Source organism: Dermochelys coriacea, chromosome 10 (assembly GCF_009764565.3).
Source record: "Dermochelys coriacea isolate rDerCor1 chromosome 10, rDerCor1.pri.v4, whole genome shotgun sequence".
NCBI lineage: Eukaryota > Metazoa > Chordata > Testudines > Dermochelyidae > Dermochelys > Dermochelys coriacea.
Window position 1 is genome coordinate 44,535,160 of NC_050077.1, and position 18,148 is coordinate 44,553,307.

Sequence of the window (18,148 nt, forward strand, 5' to 3'; positions counted from 1 at the left end):
GTAACTCGGGCTATCCGATCTCTCATCTGCAGTATATGCTCAACTATGTTCCTTCCAGGATTTGGCTCCTCTTCCCAGGCTTCTCTGGCTATATCCAATATGCCCCGAGGGTGGCGCCCATATAGTAGTTTGAATGGAGAGAAACCCGTGGAGGCTTGCAGAACCTCCCGGATGGCGAACATGAGGTAAGGCAATAGTGTATCCCAATCTTTCCCATCCCAGCTCACCACTTTCCTGATCATAGCCTTGAGGGTCCTATTGAACCTTTCCACAAGGCCATCTGTTTGCGGGTGGTATACAGAGGTCCGTAGGGCTTGTACATGGAGCAATGAACAGAGATCTTTCATCAACTTGGACATGAAAGGTGTCCTTTGATCAGTCAATATCTCCTTGGGTAGCCCAACCCGGGCAAAGATCAGTACTAGCTCCTTATTGTCTTGGAAGCTGTGTTGCACAGGGCAACAGCTTCCGGGTACCGGGTTGCATAGTCCAGTACAAAAAGCACATGTTGGTGGTCCCGAGCTGTCTTCTCTAGGAGCCCTACCAAATCTATGGCTATCCGTTCAAAAGGAACCTCTATTATTGGAAGAGGTATCAAAGGAGCCCACAAGTGCGGGCGAGGGCTATGTAACTGACACTCCGGACAAGAGGTGCGGTATCGCTGGACATCTTCATGTACTCCTGTCCAGAAGAACCTCCACAGGATCCGTGCCTGGGTTTTCTCTACCCCTAGGTGTCCTCCAAACAGGTGACTGTGGGCGAGACTCAATATGGCTTTTTGATGCTTTTGTGGCACCAGAAGTTGTTGCATCTCTTGCTCCTGCATTTGCACCATGTGGTACAGGAGATCTTTCTTCACTATAAAGTAAGGTCCGGGACCCCGGACCTTCCCATCCACGGGTATCCCATCAATCTTGGCCACCTCTTTCCTGGCATTATCATATCTGGGGTCCTCCGCATGGTCCCGCCCAAAAGTCTCTCTCCCGGGACTAACCTGCCCAAGCTCCCAGGGGCCAGCTTCTGCTTCTTCCAACGGCTCGCCGCTGTCATGGCTGGGTCCAGCTTCTGGCTCACCTTCTGTGGTGGAAGTTTCTCTGTTGGCTGCTCGCGTCCATCAGTCTACTAGGGAGGTCTTCTGGCCCTGGATCAGGATCTGGGTTCCCAAGGCCTTCGCGGCCTTCCTCTCCTTTTTTGTCTTTCAGGGGGCTGAGAACAGATCCTGAGAAATCTCAGCGAACATCGGGGGTTGACATTCCCCCGCTGACGAGTCGTTGTCCTCAGGGTCCCCATCTCCCTCCAGCCTCTCCAGGGGGAGTAAATTATCAAACCCTGAATAGTCCCTCCCAATGACTACAGGATATGGGAGTTTAGGAACTACGCCTACGGTCACCTCAGTGGGGTTTTCCTGAACCTCTGTCTCCACTGGGATGGTGGGGTAATGGCTCACGGCCCCATGCACACACGTCACTGCTACGTGTTTGGCTTGTAGCAGCTGACTGTTTTTTACCAGCTTACCTGATACGAGGGTGATAGCACTCCCAGAGTCCACAAGTGCTGTAGTCTCTGCTCCATTTATCCTCTCTGGCCTGGTGTAATTATGCGGGGCTAATGCGACCCCCGCGAGGTTGATAAGGGAGCATGGGACCTCCCAATCCCCCAAGTTATATTGCATAGGCTCCTCGGTGCTGGGACACTGTGCTGCTATGTGTCCCCATTCCCCACGTGCATAACATCTATAATTGCTTTTAATCACTCCCCTATCCCGGAAGTTAGGGGGTTTAGTCCCGGGGCTCCCCCCACTCAGGCCAATCCCTTCCTTCTGGGATCCCCACTGGTTTTTGGCCCCCCCTTCTTCCACCTAGGCCTCCCCAGGGGTTTGGCTGCCCAACCTTCCAGGGTTGGGGTTGGGTGCTTGCTTCGAAAGGGGCCTTCCTTGGGTAGTCAGGTCAGTCCCCTGGCTGTCATCCGTCTTTCTACCAGTGTAGTTGTCTCGTCGTACATGGACGGATCATTCTGGCCTACCCATTTGCGGAGATCTGGCGGCAGTCCCCACATGTAATGGTCTATGACCAGGGTTTCCTGAGTGTGTACTACTCAGCCTCTCCAACAGCGCAACTTCTTCCCACAGCTCCTGAAATGCACTCCCACCTGACTGACTGGGAGGCTTTTAACTAGTTTCAGCCAGCCCCTGATTGGCTTCAGGTGTCCCAATCAACCTAGCCTTCTCCCTGCCTTCTGAAAAGTTCTTAATTGGCCCCAGGTATCTTAATTGGCCTGGAACAGCTGCCATTTCACTTATCCTGGTACCAGGGATTTGTTTAGCCTGGAGCTAATATATCTATCTCCCACTACTCTTCCATAGCTATCTGGCCTTGCCCTGTCACACTTGACTCGTATACAGCGTCTTGTATCATTACAGTTCTAAAAGGATTTCTTCCAGAAAACAATACTGATGGTATTAAACAAAATATCTGTCCCAGACACCTAATCATTGTCATTGCCATGCAACTGCCTGTCCAGCTTGGATGCAAACAAGCACAAGTGTGTGTGTCTACAAATAGATATAGGTAGATAGCGCAGCATATCAGAAATGGCCATTCTTTCAGTCTTTCATTTGAACGTGCTGTGCTTTCCTAACTTTGGTGGGTATTTTCCTTTCTGGGGAAGGGCCTGTTTTCTTGATGGAGCCCTTGGGGATCCCTCCCTTTATTCCTCTAGTTTAGCTCCCCTACCTACCACTCTTTGGAGCATTTCAACCACACCATTCATTTCCAGCCCACGGAGCTAGAGAATTGGAGCATATGTCCCTTCCCCTCTCTGGCATTGTAGGGCTCTAGTACTTGGATGACGTATCCAGCTCAAACACAGCCAGAGTTTTATGCTCCCATTTTACCACTTCCTTTTTTCCTTTTTGCAGCTGTGTGGAGTTAATTGTCATAGAACAGATGAATAAATACAGGGCTCGTCTCAAGGACATCAACAGCCTGGAGTTTGCTGAGAACAAAGCAAAAAGCAGGCTGTCTTTGATCCGCAGATCAATGGTAAGATTCGGGGCGGGGAGATTCTGTTCCTGAGTCAGGAAAAAATGGAGCAGACCTTTCTTTTGTTTTAGGAGGACAGGTTTCTCCAGCCATGTTGTTGATCATAACTTCCTTTTTTACATAAAATTCAGAGGAAAATCTTGTGTCCATGCTGCTATTGCGTATTTGCATAGTTCATTCACTGTGTCTGTTGTAAATGAGAAGAATGTGCATGGTACTAAATTGAAAGTCAGAGAATAATTTGGTACTGACAAGCCAGCCCCATTCTTTCCTCTCCTTTTCACTCAGACTAATCTCCTCCTGCCTATTTCAACCTCCCTAGCCTCTTACACCTCCCAAAGCATCATATCCAGGGCTGAGAGAGAGACTGAACCTCAGCCCTGCACTTGGCTCCCTGCATTTCCCTAGCCACACATTTATACCAAAGAAAAGCCCAAAGGAGATGGGAATGGTGCCTGTCAAGAGTTCTAAAGAAAAGTGCCACAGAAACGTGGTCTCTGGATTTCACAAGCTCATTTATACGTTTTTTTAGATGTTTTGCAAATTTGAACTAATTTATCCTGTGTTAGTCAACTCTTTGCTGGCTCTGTTTATGACCTTCTCACTCCTGCACTAAAGTCCCCTAATCCCACAGTGTCCTGCTGTCTGGTACTGCCCACTGTGTTAAAACCCGGCACTTGTTTCCCTCCCGCATAACGTCAGGGGGAATCTGGGGTGAAGCTGTCCTTAACCAAGCCCTTGCTTTGACTCCCTGTATGCAAGTCACTTCATTAGTAATGGCTTCAGCAGCGAGGACTGAACTTAGCTGCCTATAAAGGGTCACCTTCTTTTCTCCCACTGCCTTTCTGGGAGTTTGGAATACCATCTCATTTAGTTTTCACACAGCCAACTGGGTTGATGAATGAGAGGCAAAGTCTGGGAATTGAATTGACCTGTGTCCCCCTTTGCTGTAAGTTGAACAAGCAACAGGCTATTTGTGTGCTGTGTTCTGCTTATAGAATGAAAGAGAATGGCTGATTCATCACAAGACAGTCAACCCAGATCTGTGCTGCTGAAAGGAAGAGCAGGCTCTCCATTTATAAAGACCCAGTATCCCCTGTGGCATGTCCTATCAGGAATCCTGCTTTGTGTACTGCAGCCAATGCTAAATCTGCTCCAAACAGGCGCTTCAACAGTTATTTTGCAAAGCTTGTGGCTCAGCTGTGCATTGTTGCTGATGCAGCAGGGAGCTGACTCACTCATGACATTAAAAGACTCTAGAAGTTCTTTTAAGGGGGCAATGGCATGTGCACTCTAACCTTCTGCTTTCCTTTTCATGTCCTCTCTAATCCAGAAACCTGTACTAATTGCAGTTAGATTTATGAGCATAACCCGCAATTCAATCCCGGTATGTATTAATTGCATGGCACTCAGTGACAACTGCATCCCATCATTGTGTGTAACCCTCCACTCATTGAAGCAACATGCCACAGACCGTTGTTTGACTCTGCCCATTTATTCCTCTGCAGGACCCATCCCAGTGACTGACTTTTCATTTCTCTCTCTTAGTAGGGAGGACCCTAAGGTCCCCTTCTCCTGGAGGAGGCACTAGAGCAGGAGTAGAAACTGATGCCAAATGGTTGATGAAATAGCCCTCAGCAACTGCAGTTGGTTACTGCAGTCCACTGGTCTGCTTCTCCAAAGGCTGCTCTTATACTCTGTCTGTGTGCATTCTCCTAGTCACGCCACTGCTCCTGCATGCTGCTCCTTGGAGGTGTGATTTGACCTGGCAAATCACAGAAACATTCTCAGACAGGGTGGAGGGTCAGCCCTAACAAATGAAAATAGCAGGGGGAATCCTCATCACTTAGCCAACAGAGGCTTCTGTTTGCTGCAGAGTTCTCTCCTGAGTCTCTAATTAACCCTGCTTCAGTCAGCTTTGCCATTTTTGTCCTTTCTATTGTGTTCCTCATTCCATTCATTTTCTCTTTACCTGTCAGTTCTGTTCTTTTCTTCCCTCCCTTCTGTTTTCATCCAAGCCCTTCTTTTTCCTTCTCTTTCCTCCCTCACATGACTTCCTTTACTCATGTGTGTCTGTTTATATACAGTACACCTCTGAGTTGTTCCAGCTGCTTCAGTTCTGCCACCATTTTGCACCACAGTGGATGGATGCCCCCCAGACGCCTGTCCCCAGCTAATGCAGCCTGGCTAAAGCAGGGTAGTGCAGTGCTAGGAGCAATCTAGGAGAACTGAGCAGGAAAAGAGGCCCCACTTTTCCTCTTGCTCCTCCCTACACCTGAAGCCGAATGCCCTGTGATGTTCAGAACTTGGCACTTCCAACCTTCAGCTTTTAATTTATGGATCCAATTGATGGATCTTTTATTTTTTCTCACTCCTGCTACAGTGTGTAACCCATCAGAAGCAGCTACTGCCTGCCTCTTGCTTGGCGGGATGGTCACGTTGTGAAGGATGAGGAGAGAAGTCTTTGATACCGTACTTTAATGTGAAAGATAACACACCTGTTTACTCACAGCCACAGTATCGCCACGCCTTTTTACATACTTAGCATTTGGGGACTTATTAGAAGATCAGAATCTGAGCTATGCTGCCATTAATTTCTTGTGTTGATCGGTGTATTCTGCAATTCCTTCATTCATGTTCTTGTCAGTGCTGCAGCATTCTCATTAAGGGTCTGTCCGTAAGAGCCTGTATTGTGCTATCCATCTTTAAAACACACACACACACACACACACACACACACACACACACACGCACACACTAAAGAATGGCTGTGTCCTTTGCCTTTCTCAGCAAAGGCAAAGTGATAGATTGATTCAGGTGAATAACACAGGCATTAAGCCAAGGCACACTTACGTTGACTACAAAGCTTTTAACTTTTGATTTTAATGCACATGATATAGTTAAAGTAACTTTTACCCAAGAGAATCTCTTCCAGAAAGGCATCCCGCTCTTGTTTTGAAGACATCAAATGCTGAAGAATTTACCACATCCCTCGGTAGTTTGTTTCAATGGTTAATCACCCTCACTGTTTTTAAAAAAAAAAAAAAAAAAAAAAAAAGCCTTATGTCACGGATGGAATGACTACTACCTGGGTGACTACTGGGACTGTTGTTGCCTTTACAAATGAGGACAGGTGGTGATGCTTTATCTTCAGAATTGAGGTGATATGATGGATAGTCGAGCCTCTCCTGAACCATGACCATGACCCTATGGTAGATGAGCCTCTCCTGGACCATGACCATGACCCTATGGTAGTTGAGCCTCTCCTGGAGGCTAACCTTGGAACAGCATTGGTCCCAGCGCTACAGCAGGTTGCTCTGCTGCTGGAGAATATCATAGAATCATGGAAGTGTAGGGCTAGACGGAACTTCAAGAGGTCATCTCCCCATGGTGAGGCAGGACCAAGTAAACCTAGACCATCCCTGACAGATGTTTGTCAAAACTGTTCTTCAGAACTCCCAATTTCAGGGATTCCACAATCTCCCTAGCTAACCTGTGCCAGTGCTTAACCATCCTTAAAGTTGGAAAGTTTTTCCTAATATCTTACCTCAATCTCCCTTGCTGCTGACTAAGCCAATAACTTCTTGTCCAAGCCTCAGGGGACATGGAGAACAATTGATCACCATCCTCATTATAACAACCTTTTACTTATTTGAGGACTGCTATCTCCTCTCTCAGCCTTCTCTTCTGTAGACTAAACATGCCTAACCTTTCTTCACAGGTCATGTTTTCTAACCCTCTTACCATTTTTCTAGCTCTCTGGAATCTCTTCAGTAGTCCATATGTTTCCTAAAGTGTAGTCCCCAGAACTGGACACAGTACTCCAGATGAGGCCTCACCAGTGCTGAGAAGATTGGAATAGTCACTTTCCATGTCTTAGCAATGACAGATACAACAAAATGCCCCAATCTGACATCCAACTCAAAAGAGAAAGGGGAGAATAAAAAAGTCTGCAAAATCCCATCTGGATCTGCTCACTCTGTCCCTAAAATACATGAGGAGGAGCAGCAGAAAGTGCAGCGTGTAGGGAAAGGTGCTGGGGTTGTGATTGGGGCACCAGATTCTGTAGATTCAGGAATCATTAAGTGGTACAAAGCAGTATCTGAAGTTCTAGCAGTACAATTTGCATTGACATGAATGAGATTTGGGCAACTCAAAACCTGTGCATCACTTAGGGAAAAAAACCAACTTCTCCCCACATTCTCATTCAAAACAGTCTGTTTTTTGCTTTCAGAGCAAAAGGGAGAAACCATTACGAAGAGACTTAGAACAAAATCTGTTTAGTTTATCAAGAAGAAGATCAATAGGTGACTTGATTGTATAATTATATTTATGGGGAGAAAATCCCAGAAATTGAAGGGCTCTTTAATCTAGCAGAGAAAGGCAAAACAAGAAACAATGACCAGAAGCTGAAGTCAGACAAATTCCAATTAGAAAAAAGGCATATTTTTGCTAACAGTAATAGTGATTAACCATTGGAACAAACTAACAAGGCATGTTTTAAATTCTCCAGCATTTGATATCTTCAAACCAAGACTAGGGTGTCTTTCTGGAAGAGATGCTCTAACAAAACACGTTACTGGACTCAATACAGGGATAAGTGGGTGAAATGTAATGTCTTGTGTTATACAGAAGGTCAGACTAAATGATCTAATGATCCCTTCTGGCCTAAAACTCTATGAATCCAAAGTGTGAAATGCGAAGTGTTTCTCATAATGGTAAAATTTCCCATATTCATGTGGAACCTGAGAGGAGATTAGTCTCTTCATTGTGTCTTATATCCAAAGAAACCTGTTATTTCTCTGTTCCCATGAGGCAAACCTAGGCATCTGGTACTAGGAAAGGTAAAATATAGCCCAGCTCTACATATAGTATCTTTGTTGCTCTTTTTTCCTAATTTCTTTTCAATGGATTGGAGTTCCAGTCCTTGTAGGGAAAGAAACCACTGGTTTACACGAGTCATGCATGCAAAACTGCAGCATCTTCAGTATATGGGGTGTGAAGATTGGCACAGTAATTCTCACACTAATGAAAGACAGCAAACATACTATAGTAACATTTATGATCCCCTAGGAATTAACAGAACATTGCAGTTAATGTTCTAATATTGAAAGTGGGGGTATTTATATACTGGGCTGCTGATCATGTTGTAGTTAATATAATGAGCCGGCAGCTGTAATGTGAATTACAGTGCACTGAGTGAGTCTGTGAAGATCTGAAGATACTGAGCTTGCTGACTAGGTGGGGCTTTCCAAAGAAACTAAGTTGATTTAGGAATACAGGTCTCATTGCAAATCCAAAGGACTTCTGCTCTGAAATCTCTTATCTACTTCTGAAAATTCCTCCCAAAAATTACGGCAAGGGAGAATCCTCTTACATAACTAGTTGGCAGTTTTCAAACTGTTATAGTTGAAATAATAGAGCCTCTGCTTACATCATATCAGAATAGTTACTCAGTCTGCTGAAGTTGTACACTGCTTGATCAGCAGTCTAGTAGTTATTCATAGCTCTGAAGGATGCTTAGAGATGTTCTATTGAATAGTTTCCCTGCTCTGCCATCTTTCCCCTCACCTTGTTTCATACAGTGGCACCTCTACCTCCTCATTCCCTTTCCCTGATATAAGGAGCTAGTGTGTGCTTTAACTGGCCTCTCTGCTTGCTTTAATATTGGACCTCTCATTTCCATGGACAGTGCAAGGACTAAAAGTGTAGCCATGGCTTTGTAGCTGGCTTTTCCAGTTACCATCATTTGAGCTCCCTAGTGTGTGTTGTTTATGGAGAGCAACTTCCCAGCCCGCTAAGCTGAATGTTCACCTTGGATAGTGTTATCCGTATCCTTTTGTGTGCATAGTGGGATTGTTTCTGCAAATAATGGGTTGGTTTAGGACTGTGCACACCAATGTCTTGTGTGTAATGTTCAGGATGTTCTCACCCCGAGCCAGCATTGTGATTTGGCAGACTGAAGGCTTCCCGTCTTACAGCCTGGGCTTGTAAAAATACATTCTGCTCTTTCTTTAATTGACTTTGGAAGTCCGATGTGCATGTCACTAAAAAGTTTCATCTGTCCTTCTCTGAACACACAAACCATTTATGTCCCCCAGCCAGCCCGCTGTGAGCTTTAAGGTGTCCTTGGATGTCATGCACTGTAACTGGTGTTGTGGACTGTGTACATGTGCTAAGCACCTGTTGCTGAAGTTGTTTCCTCCACTCTTGGTACTGGGGATAAAGGGGGGGGAAGAACTCAGTCAGTCTAAAATGTACCATGAGATGCCTGCAAGGTTTGGCGATAATGGCATGAAATTTGTTGATACGGGTTTTGACCTGCAGGGCAAAGGACGTCTAAGGCGTGGAACCTTCCCCAGTCCAACATCTCCTGTTTCAGTACGATTACCCTCTGTGTCTGATGTCTCTGAGGAGACCGTGAGTAGTGAGGAGGCTATGGAGATGGATGTCACAGATCAGCAGCAGGCAGCCATGCAGCAAGAGGAGAGGGTGCTGACTGAGCAGATCGAGAGCTTGCAGAAGGAAAAGTGAGTCACGGGGAATGGAGGGGTGGAAGGGCAGAGTGCTCCGGAGGTGGACAATTAATGCTGGGAATCTGGAATCTTAAATTCAGATCCTCTTAGAGCCACAGGTGAACACAAATTTGGTCCCACTCTGATAGCTGTTGAAAAATGTTCTCCACTTCACAAAATTTTGTACAATTAGCCCTAGGCACTGACTTCCCCTCTGCCCAGTGAGTGCTCGACCCCCTCTGACTCTGGCCCCGCCCCTGCCCTGCCTCTTCCCACTCCTGCCTTGCCCCGCCCCCATTTTGCCCCCTTTCCCCAAGTCCCTGCCCCTGGCCAGCCTCTTCTCCACCTCCTCCCCCAAGCACGCCACGTCCCTTCTCTTCCCCCTCCCTCGCAGAAAGTCCTAAGTGCCACCAAACAGCTGTTAAGTGGGAAGTGCTGGGAGGGAGGGGGAGGAGAGAGACGTGGCGCACACGGCGAAGGAGGAGTTGAGGGCGGGGCTGGAGAGCTTGGCTGCCGCAGGGTGTGCAGCACCTGCTAATTTTTCCCCGTGGGTGCTCTAGCCCCGGAGCATCCACGGAGTTGGTGCCTATGTGATTAGCAATGTCTGCACATCAGGGTGAGGCACATCAGCAACACTATGTGGGGACACAAAACTGAAGGCAAGTAGTGTTGCAGGTCGGGATTGAGGTGCATTTGTGCTGAAGGGTAGGAGTGCATTTGCAAGGAATTCCAGGTCAAGATTGAGGCATCCTGCCAGAAAGAGTTTTAGTACTGGTATGGAATAGAGACTACATGGATGTCAGTTAGCAATGGGGAAAGGTGATGTGTCTATGCTGATCATTAGAAGATCAACAGTGCTTCCTGTCGTTGAATGTGAAGTATTGTTGAACTGACTGGAATTGGCAGCGTAGTCCTTGATTTCGTTCCTTCCTATGCAAGAGGAGCCAGAGGCTACTGCTAAGTAAATGCTCTTCTTCCTGAAGAGCCCTGACATACATTTCTGTCAGGATTCCATCCAGTCACCCCTCCTGCCCAGTGTGTGTGGAGAGCCACTAGGGGAGATGGTGAAACGTTCTGAGCTGCGGTGACATCAGTCTGCTGCTGACGCTCAGCTCTGATTCCTTCTCCTCTAATGGAGATTCTACAGCCTCGTTACTGCTGCTGTCTGACCGATGGAGATCTGAGTGAAAGACTCAGCCCAGATGCAATGGGAGAGATGCTAGCTGGCAGGCAGCGGCACTCAGAGTAATCAGCAGTCTGCATCAGCTGTTGAGGGTGTACAGCCCTTCCCGCCTCCCTGTACTAACCTGGCTCTCTAGCCTTTGGGCCCTATTAGATGCATCACAGCTCCTGGTTTCCTTAGGTGGCCCATGCGCCTCCATGGCTGGCCAGGAGTCTGAGATTGATCTTCTCTAATGTGGACCTTGCAGTGCTCATCCTTGCCTTTCTCACCCCCAAGCCAGACTGCTGTCATGTGCTCGGTCCAGGCCTGGTGAGCACAGAACACCTACACTGAATTTCGTACTGCCTTTTTGTTCACCTCAACAATGGTGCACTTCAAGGCACTGGTGATGATCATTAAGACTCTGGTCTGGGGATGGGATGGCTGAGAAGCTGCCCCTTGCCAGATGTCCAGCCACAGCCCTTGGATTGGCTGGAATGTTCTTGCTGATGGCTAGTGGAAGCCTCCATGACCACTGGTGGACTGATTCCAGTGTGAACTCCAGTTCTGACATTTTCACTCTCCTCCCAGTGTGCCCAGTCTGATACTCCAATATCTGTGTTTGGTTCTGAAAGTTGTTTGTTGTTGTGTTCTGTTTCTGAAACTGTTTGCATGGCCTCCCTTGAGCTCTCCAGACAATGCCCTTCTGAATCTCCCTGCTTACACAGCACTGGTTTACTTCCTCTCCACCTTTTCCTGGTTCACCGACTAGGGTTATTTTCTGCAGGGAGGAGCTGACTTTTGAGATGCTTGCACTGGAGCCCCGAGCCTCTGATGACGAAACTCTCGAGTCTGAAGCTTCCATTGGCACTGCGGATAGCTCTGAAAATTTGAACTTTGACTCTGAAGGGGCTATCTCTGATCGATCAGGTAATCACAGTCCTCTTCTGGCAGGTTTTCTTACTAGATTGATTCAGTGCAGCAGAACAGGGCCTACTGATATATGCAACAACATCGGCACTTCAAGCTTTAGGCTGGTGCTTGGACTTCCCCCGCTTCCTTCCCATTCTGTGCTGCAGCGGCACTGCGTGTCCTGCTCGTGCGTGTGCAAACTCTGTCCCACAACCAAGCTGAGACTCCTCCAGTCCCAAATCATAGAATTGTGAGCAGCCTAATCCTAGAGCAGACTAAAGCATTTGCTTGGGAGGTGGCATTCCCTGGTGGGACACCCTCCATCTTCACCCCAGAGGGAGCATAGTCTACTGAGTACAACACAGGCCTGAGAGGCAGGTTGTAGACCTAGCTTTGCTACTGACTTGTGAACGGACCTCAGCAAATCACATCATCATTTTCTGCCTGCAATCGGGTCAGACCCCTGCTTGTCCCAGACACTGTGGGTAACCATTTCACATGTTAACCTGTAGGCACCGTGAGTTGGTCACTTCTGTTTTCCAGTTTAATCGCATATGTTCCCCCTGACATGCCCAGCAAATTCACTCTCAGATAGTAAGAGTTGCATGGAAATGCATTACTGTACATGCAGCCGTGTGAGTATCTGTTCTCATTCCCCTCCCCTCTCTTTCTATCAGAGAGAAGTTTAGCACTTAGTTCACTGAGGTCTGTCAAGATCGAATCCACGAGCAGGTTGCGAAGGCACCTGAGGAAGCAGCAAGACTCTCTGGACTCAGTGGACTCTTCGGTTTCTTCTCCGTCTTCATCCTCCTCGTCCTGCTTACCTCATGTGACTAGGAAACGATTCCAAATGTACTCCAAGTCGCCCTTCTACCGAGCAGTTGCTACTGGAGATATCGCTGAGCAGAGGTTGGGACTTGAAGGGCAGCTTAGGGGTCTGGATGATAGGCCCCAGTTCACCAGCAGAGGGACTTTCAGCCCTGAGAAAGGCAAACAGAAACTGAAGAATGTGAAAAACTCACCCCAGAAAACCAAAGAGCTCCCAGAGGGGGCAGCTGGGGCAGGCCGGAAAAGAAACACTGAAGCAGACTGCAGCAGCACCCAGCAGCTGGTGCTTTTCGGGAACAATGAGTTCATGGTGTGAACCTGTTGCCCAAAATCTCATCATTGCTGCATACAAGTGATAGCATCTCACCTTTGGTATCTTCCCCCCCCCATCATCACCGCTACCACCACCATTGTAGAGTTACTGCCAGCTGCCCATGCAAAGCATTTATTCACTAATTTCTTGGGCTTCCAACCTTGCATTGCCAGTTCTACAGGGAGCAGGAGACTAACTCTTAACAAAAGCCTGTTGGGGACAGTTTCAGCCGTGGCCTTAGCTCTTTTTAATATTTTGGAACTCAAAACCTGCCAGATTTTTCTGACTGGGGACTCAGAACAAAAGAAAATAAATTGGGGGAAGAATTGCTGGTGAGCTCTGTTTTACTTCCCATCAGCCCCTGGCTTTCTCTTTCTGAGCAGAGGAAATAGGGAGAGGGAAAATCACGCCACCAGGTAACGCCAACAGGATCTTGGAGTTTGGGGAGCTGGTCCATGCCTGTCTTGACCTTGATGTGAAAGCTGCAGACTGTGTGTTTGTGCTGGGATGAAGCATAAACTCCTTACAAGGAACCACAGCAAAGAGTAGACCAAGCCCTTTGTTCAGAGCTATTTATAATGCACTCCATGTTGTTGTCAGGTGATAATAAAAAGCTATCATTTCCATTCAAGCAATCAGAGCATGTCTCAAAACCCCCACCACACTGACCTGCAATGAAAAGAGAGTGATTTTATTTTTGTTGTTGTTGATATGTCAGGAAAACTAATGCCAGTTTGACTCCTGGTTAGTTCAAGCCAAATACTTGTGCCGAATTTTCAATAGCCATAACTAATCCTGTGATCGAGGCACAAAGAAACGTTTCTAAAAAGCAAAGGAACCTTTAGAAATATAAACCTAAAACATTACAACCACATCACAACTCTGCAGTGCTGCCTACTTGTATACACTGACCAAGTGAACAATGGCTAACAGTTCCAGTGAAGGACAGGAACTTCTCAGCCAAGCAGCAAACTCATGCAGACAAAACAGCACTATTTTAATTGCATTGTTAAATCAAAAGGAAATGCATGGAAAAGTGTTAAGGAAGTAATCTGTTTTTAAAATGTGACCTAACCAACTTTCTCCCCTTTTCTCAGATCATCAGTATTAAAAGAAAAAAGAAAAAAAATCAAGGACTACTTTTTGTTAATATTCTGGTTACTGAAGTTCACTCTGTGTGTGTGTGTGTGTGTGTGTGTGTGTGTGTGTGTGTGTGTGTGTGTGTGTGTGTGTGTGTGTGTGTGTGTGTGTGTGTGTGTGTGTGTGTGTGTGTGTGTGTGTATATATATATATATTTTAATGGTTTTTATTTTCCCCCCTAGATGGAACATTTTTGCCAGGAAAAGAAAGGAAGAAGTGAGGGAAGGTAGAATTAGCCCCTAAGATTATTGCAGGGAAAGAAATGGCACTATTTTTCACCACAGTGCATCACCATTCACCATGTCTCAGCCCTCTGAACATTTGTGAGATTAGCAACCTGCCTAAACTGCTTAGAATATGTGAGAAGCTGATGCATGTGCACCTCTCACTGTAAATGTGACACCTTTGTCAAGGCAAGTATGTGACAAATGTTTGTTTAAAAAATTCTCACTAGATCTCCTTAGAGTAAGACAAGCAGTGTCATTCTGTCATGACCATGTGGCAGGGTAGTCAGATCAAAGCTAGATTTGTCATTCATGGTGTCATCCTGTGACTTGCCACCAGCACAGATGTTGCTGTTACACATTTTTAAAATAGATTTGTAGGAATCTAATTAGTAAGCTTAGAGGCAGTAGTCCAAGAGGTCACTTAGTGACTTGGAACTTTATGGGGATGTCCCTATGTGTTAGTCTGCATCCAGTCACATGGATGAAGACCAGCAATCTTAAAGCATCATTCAGAGAAATTACAGGTGCCAGTCCATTTCCCTAAGTGGCCAGGAATTTGCTGATGCTGAGAGGAGGAGTTGATTAGAAGGGGCTTCACGACCCCAGTTAGAATAATTAGCTGAATAAACGCTGGATTGGACCTGCCAGTTAACCCTGCTTGTTCTGTCCTGGGTAATGTTCTGAAGCCAAATGTGGTTCTAACCTTGATCCTCCTAATCAAAAATCTAGAACAGCAGTGTCAGAATAGCAGCACTGGTTTGTGTACCTGACCGTTCTCTCTCTAGCATCCAAGAACAATAGGAAAAGATATTTGCATTTCATAATTTTGCTGGGTAATGGTTTTGTTATTTTACCTCCATAATATGGAACTAGAAGTATCATGCAACTCCCAGTAACCCCTTCCCTTGCCTCCCTTCAATAGCGTTCCAGTACAGAACCAAGTCTACATCCTGGCTTCACAACAGTATATCTCAGTTCAGAAAGGGCCCGTCCTGAGCTTGCAGCTGTTATGGACAATGTACACCTGGTTTCGTACATGAGTGAGCACTCTGGGAATGAGTCAGTCTGCTGGAGTTCCCTGTAATAGTAGTAGGTTTAATGATTCCTTCCTCTCAGACTTCACTGGTGGGGAGCAATACTTTGGCATGTTTCTCAGCTGGTTGAACCTGCATTTCTTTAGAGGGATTTTCCCCCCACCCCAGTGGAAAAAAATGTAATTTAGGCCACTTTTACCAGAGTGGTGATGACATGGAGCAGGGACAGGGATTTACAGGTTCTGCTTTGACCTCCGTGGATTTAATTATGTCCAAGTCTTTAGTTCTAAAATGCTAAGTTAATAGGTCTCCAGCTGTTTTACAGGTCAACCAAGAAACCCCGGGCAAGGTGGGTGGTGGTTATGAAGGTGGAAAGTAACTAAGGAAACGCTACAGGGCACCCAAACCCTTCAGAAGCCAATTATAAGATTATCAAAAAAAATACATATAAAGTGGATAGAATATGTTGTTGTTTCAACCAGAATTAAATGAACTGATGCCATGCAGAGTAATAAATTTTTAACGTTAAAAATTAAGTTTTAAACACAAATACAGACCAGCTAACTACAGATTTTGCAACTAGAACTTAGTTAATCATTCTGATGGTGCAAAAGCCAGAAGAGATTCCAGTACATACAACCTTAGAGTGGGTTGGCTCTGCACAGCTTATAGTATAAAGGTGTCAAAACTTATATTTAATCAGTAGAGTCAGAAGAGGCTGAATACTCACAGAGAGCAGATTTGTTGAGGAAGGATGTGCTGTTTTTACATAGCCTTTGTTTAAAAAAACCATAACTGCACTTGAAGATCAGAAAAGTCACTTAGTAAAAAATCTCCTCTTAGTGGATTCATATTGTTCTTTCAGTGATTTCCATATGGAATTTGCTGTGTTTAAAAGTCCAAGCACAAGCTGTCGAACTGCCAGCACAGGGTTCAACCTGTTATTTCGAAATCAGGCTGTGTTCTTTGTTTTTCACACTGTCTATCACCTCCCATGCGGAATCAGAATGCTGCTGGCACTTTTGCTGAGGCTCCTTCAGGCAGAATAGCACACAGCTTGCTTTTCTTAAACTGTACTGGCTTCTGCAAGACTGATTCAGAGCATACTTTATGAAGGAGACATTTTTACAGAGTTACTTTTGGGATCATCGTCTGATAGAGAGAGAATCCCTGTTATGATGGCCCTGCAGATGGAATCCTTAGAAATAGGACAGGGCTCAGTTTTCAGCGGGGATTATTCCTACTTACCTTCTTTTGAAGGTTTTTGCACCCATTGACTTGCAGGTTCCTCAATAATGTTGATTATTGAGCTACAAATTTCTGCAGAAGCAGTGGGTCAGGATGGGGAGGGACATCATGAAGCTTTCACAAAAGGGTACAGGTTGCTGTCCCCTGCAGAGTTGTACTTAATATTGCCATGCAAGGAATTAAGTTTGGGATCCTCCCCCTCCCCCGCAGTGTCCACACCTGCAAAAGCAACATGCATCTGTCCATGTATGATAGCAGAGGCTGCAAGTCATAACATTGTTACAGCCTTTTCAGTTGGGCTGAGTGGAGGATACGCAAGGAGCTATGGATACTGCCTCTGCTTAAGGGTTGAGATTTAATATTAGCTGAAGACTGTTAATACTGGAAAAGCATCAGGGGATCCAACATTGATTTATCAAGCCCTGCTTTGTTTAGATTAAGGAAGGGTCTGTCTGTCCCTCTCCCCCATGGTATTGGTGAAGAGGAATTACATTAGCCCTTGTAATTAAGATGTTAAGCACCAAACAGTCTGAACACAGCTTCCCATTAGAAATCAAATGTGTATGGTTCAAAAGGTGATGTACACACAGGGAGCCCGGAATGAAAACGTGTTTTTTGAAACACCTGCCTCTGCTGTTCTCAGGGTTTCTGACCCTCCACAACGAATCCACTTAAGTTCTGCAACAGTAACTCTAGGCTTCAGATACACTCCGGGGGTGTCCTAGCTTTCCTTTCTTCCAATCATAAAGCATTCATTTCAGCCAGAACCCTCCCACACACCACTTTCCTTTTATCTTGTCTTGAAGTGGGGGGTCGGGGGGATGACAATGAAAAGGTTTTAGTGGGTCCAGACTGTGTGTTCTGTTTTTGTCATCGTCTAATTATTATTTTGCATACAGGCATGGGATAGACCAATCCTTTGTTTTGTTCCCCGTCCGCGTTTAAGCCTGATGCCTGTCTTCCAGTCCTGTCACACAGTAGGTAAGCGGTAGGTTCTCAGATATGATACACTCCTTGTACCAAGTGAATGTACTTGCCACTGGAAAGGATAGGGGCTGCATATTATTATTATTATTTGTAATGGAAATTTTAAAAGTAATTTATAAGTATGCTGAGTGTAAATTTAAAAAGCAAAGTATGTATTGTAAAAGGATATATTATCCTGTGTCGTATGTTCTATACATTTTACCTGTTTAGGAAAAAAGAATATATAAGGGAGAATGATTTCTCTTACCCACAGAGCCAGATTGCGTGCCATTGTGCAGTCAACTGGCACTTTGTAATTTCATGTCGGTAGGTTTTCTTTAATTTTTTTTAATTAATGTTGTTTTTTTCCTTCTGGAACAAGGCCGTCATATGTATAAAGTGCAATTTGTGTAATATTTCTTAAATATATACTGTATGGCTGTACAAAACCAACTTTATGAACAAATAACCCCTAGCTTATTAAAGAACAAAGCTATTAGAAAGCAAAGAATGACAGTGATTGATGTGGTTTGTATTACTTGGGAATGTTGCTCTCAATCTCTCCAGATTCACTTTCCTTTGACTCATGGCTTTCAAGTATTGACAGGGATCAGGAGGACAGCCAAGAGTAGCACCGAGGTAAGACTGTTAAAGCTTGACAGAGGAGCAGGAACAGGGTGTGTGTATTCTGCTTGCTTCTCCAGGACAGACTTCAATCTAATGCAGATGCATTCTGAAGACATTATGCAAGGTCCCAGCATA

General features: G+C 45.5%; 1 protein-coding gene across 32 annotated transcripts in view; it reads left to right on the top strand.

Annotated features, from left to right (window-relative positions):
* Positions 1 to 13,402, top strand: part of MYO9A (myosin IXA) — a 471,574-nt gene extending 458,172 nt beyond the window's left edge. For 28 of the 32 annotated variants that reach the window (XM_038418673.2, XM_043494428.1, XM_038418680.2 and 25 more), the window contains 5 exons: positions 2,918 to 3,041; positions 4,375 to 4,428; positions 9,369 to 9,571; positions 11,506 to 11,648; positions 12,308 to 13,402. In XM_038418673.2, coding sequence (XP_038274601.1) covers positions 2,918 to 3,041; positions 4,375 to 4,428; positions 9,369 to 9,571; positions 11,506 to 11,648; positions 12,308 to 12,774 — 991 coding nt within the window. In that variant the 3' untranslated portion in view covers positions 12,775 to 13,402. The remainder of the gene's footprint in view (positions 1 to 2,917; positions 3,042 to 4,374; positions 4,429 to 9,368; positions 9,572 to 11,505; positions 11,649 to 12,307) is intronic. The other 4 variants (XM_043494421.1, XM_043494414.1, XM_043494415.1 and 1 more) reach the window with 1 other exon arrangement.
* The last annotated feature ends 4,746 nt before the right edge of the window (positions 13,403 to 18,148 follow it).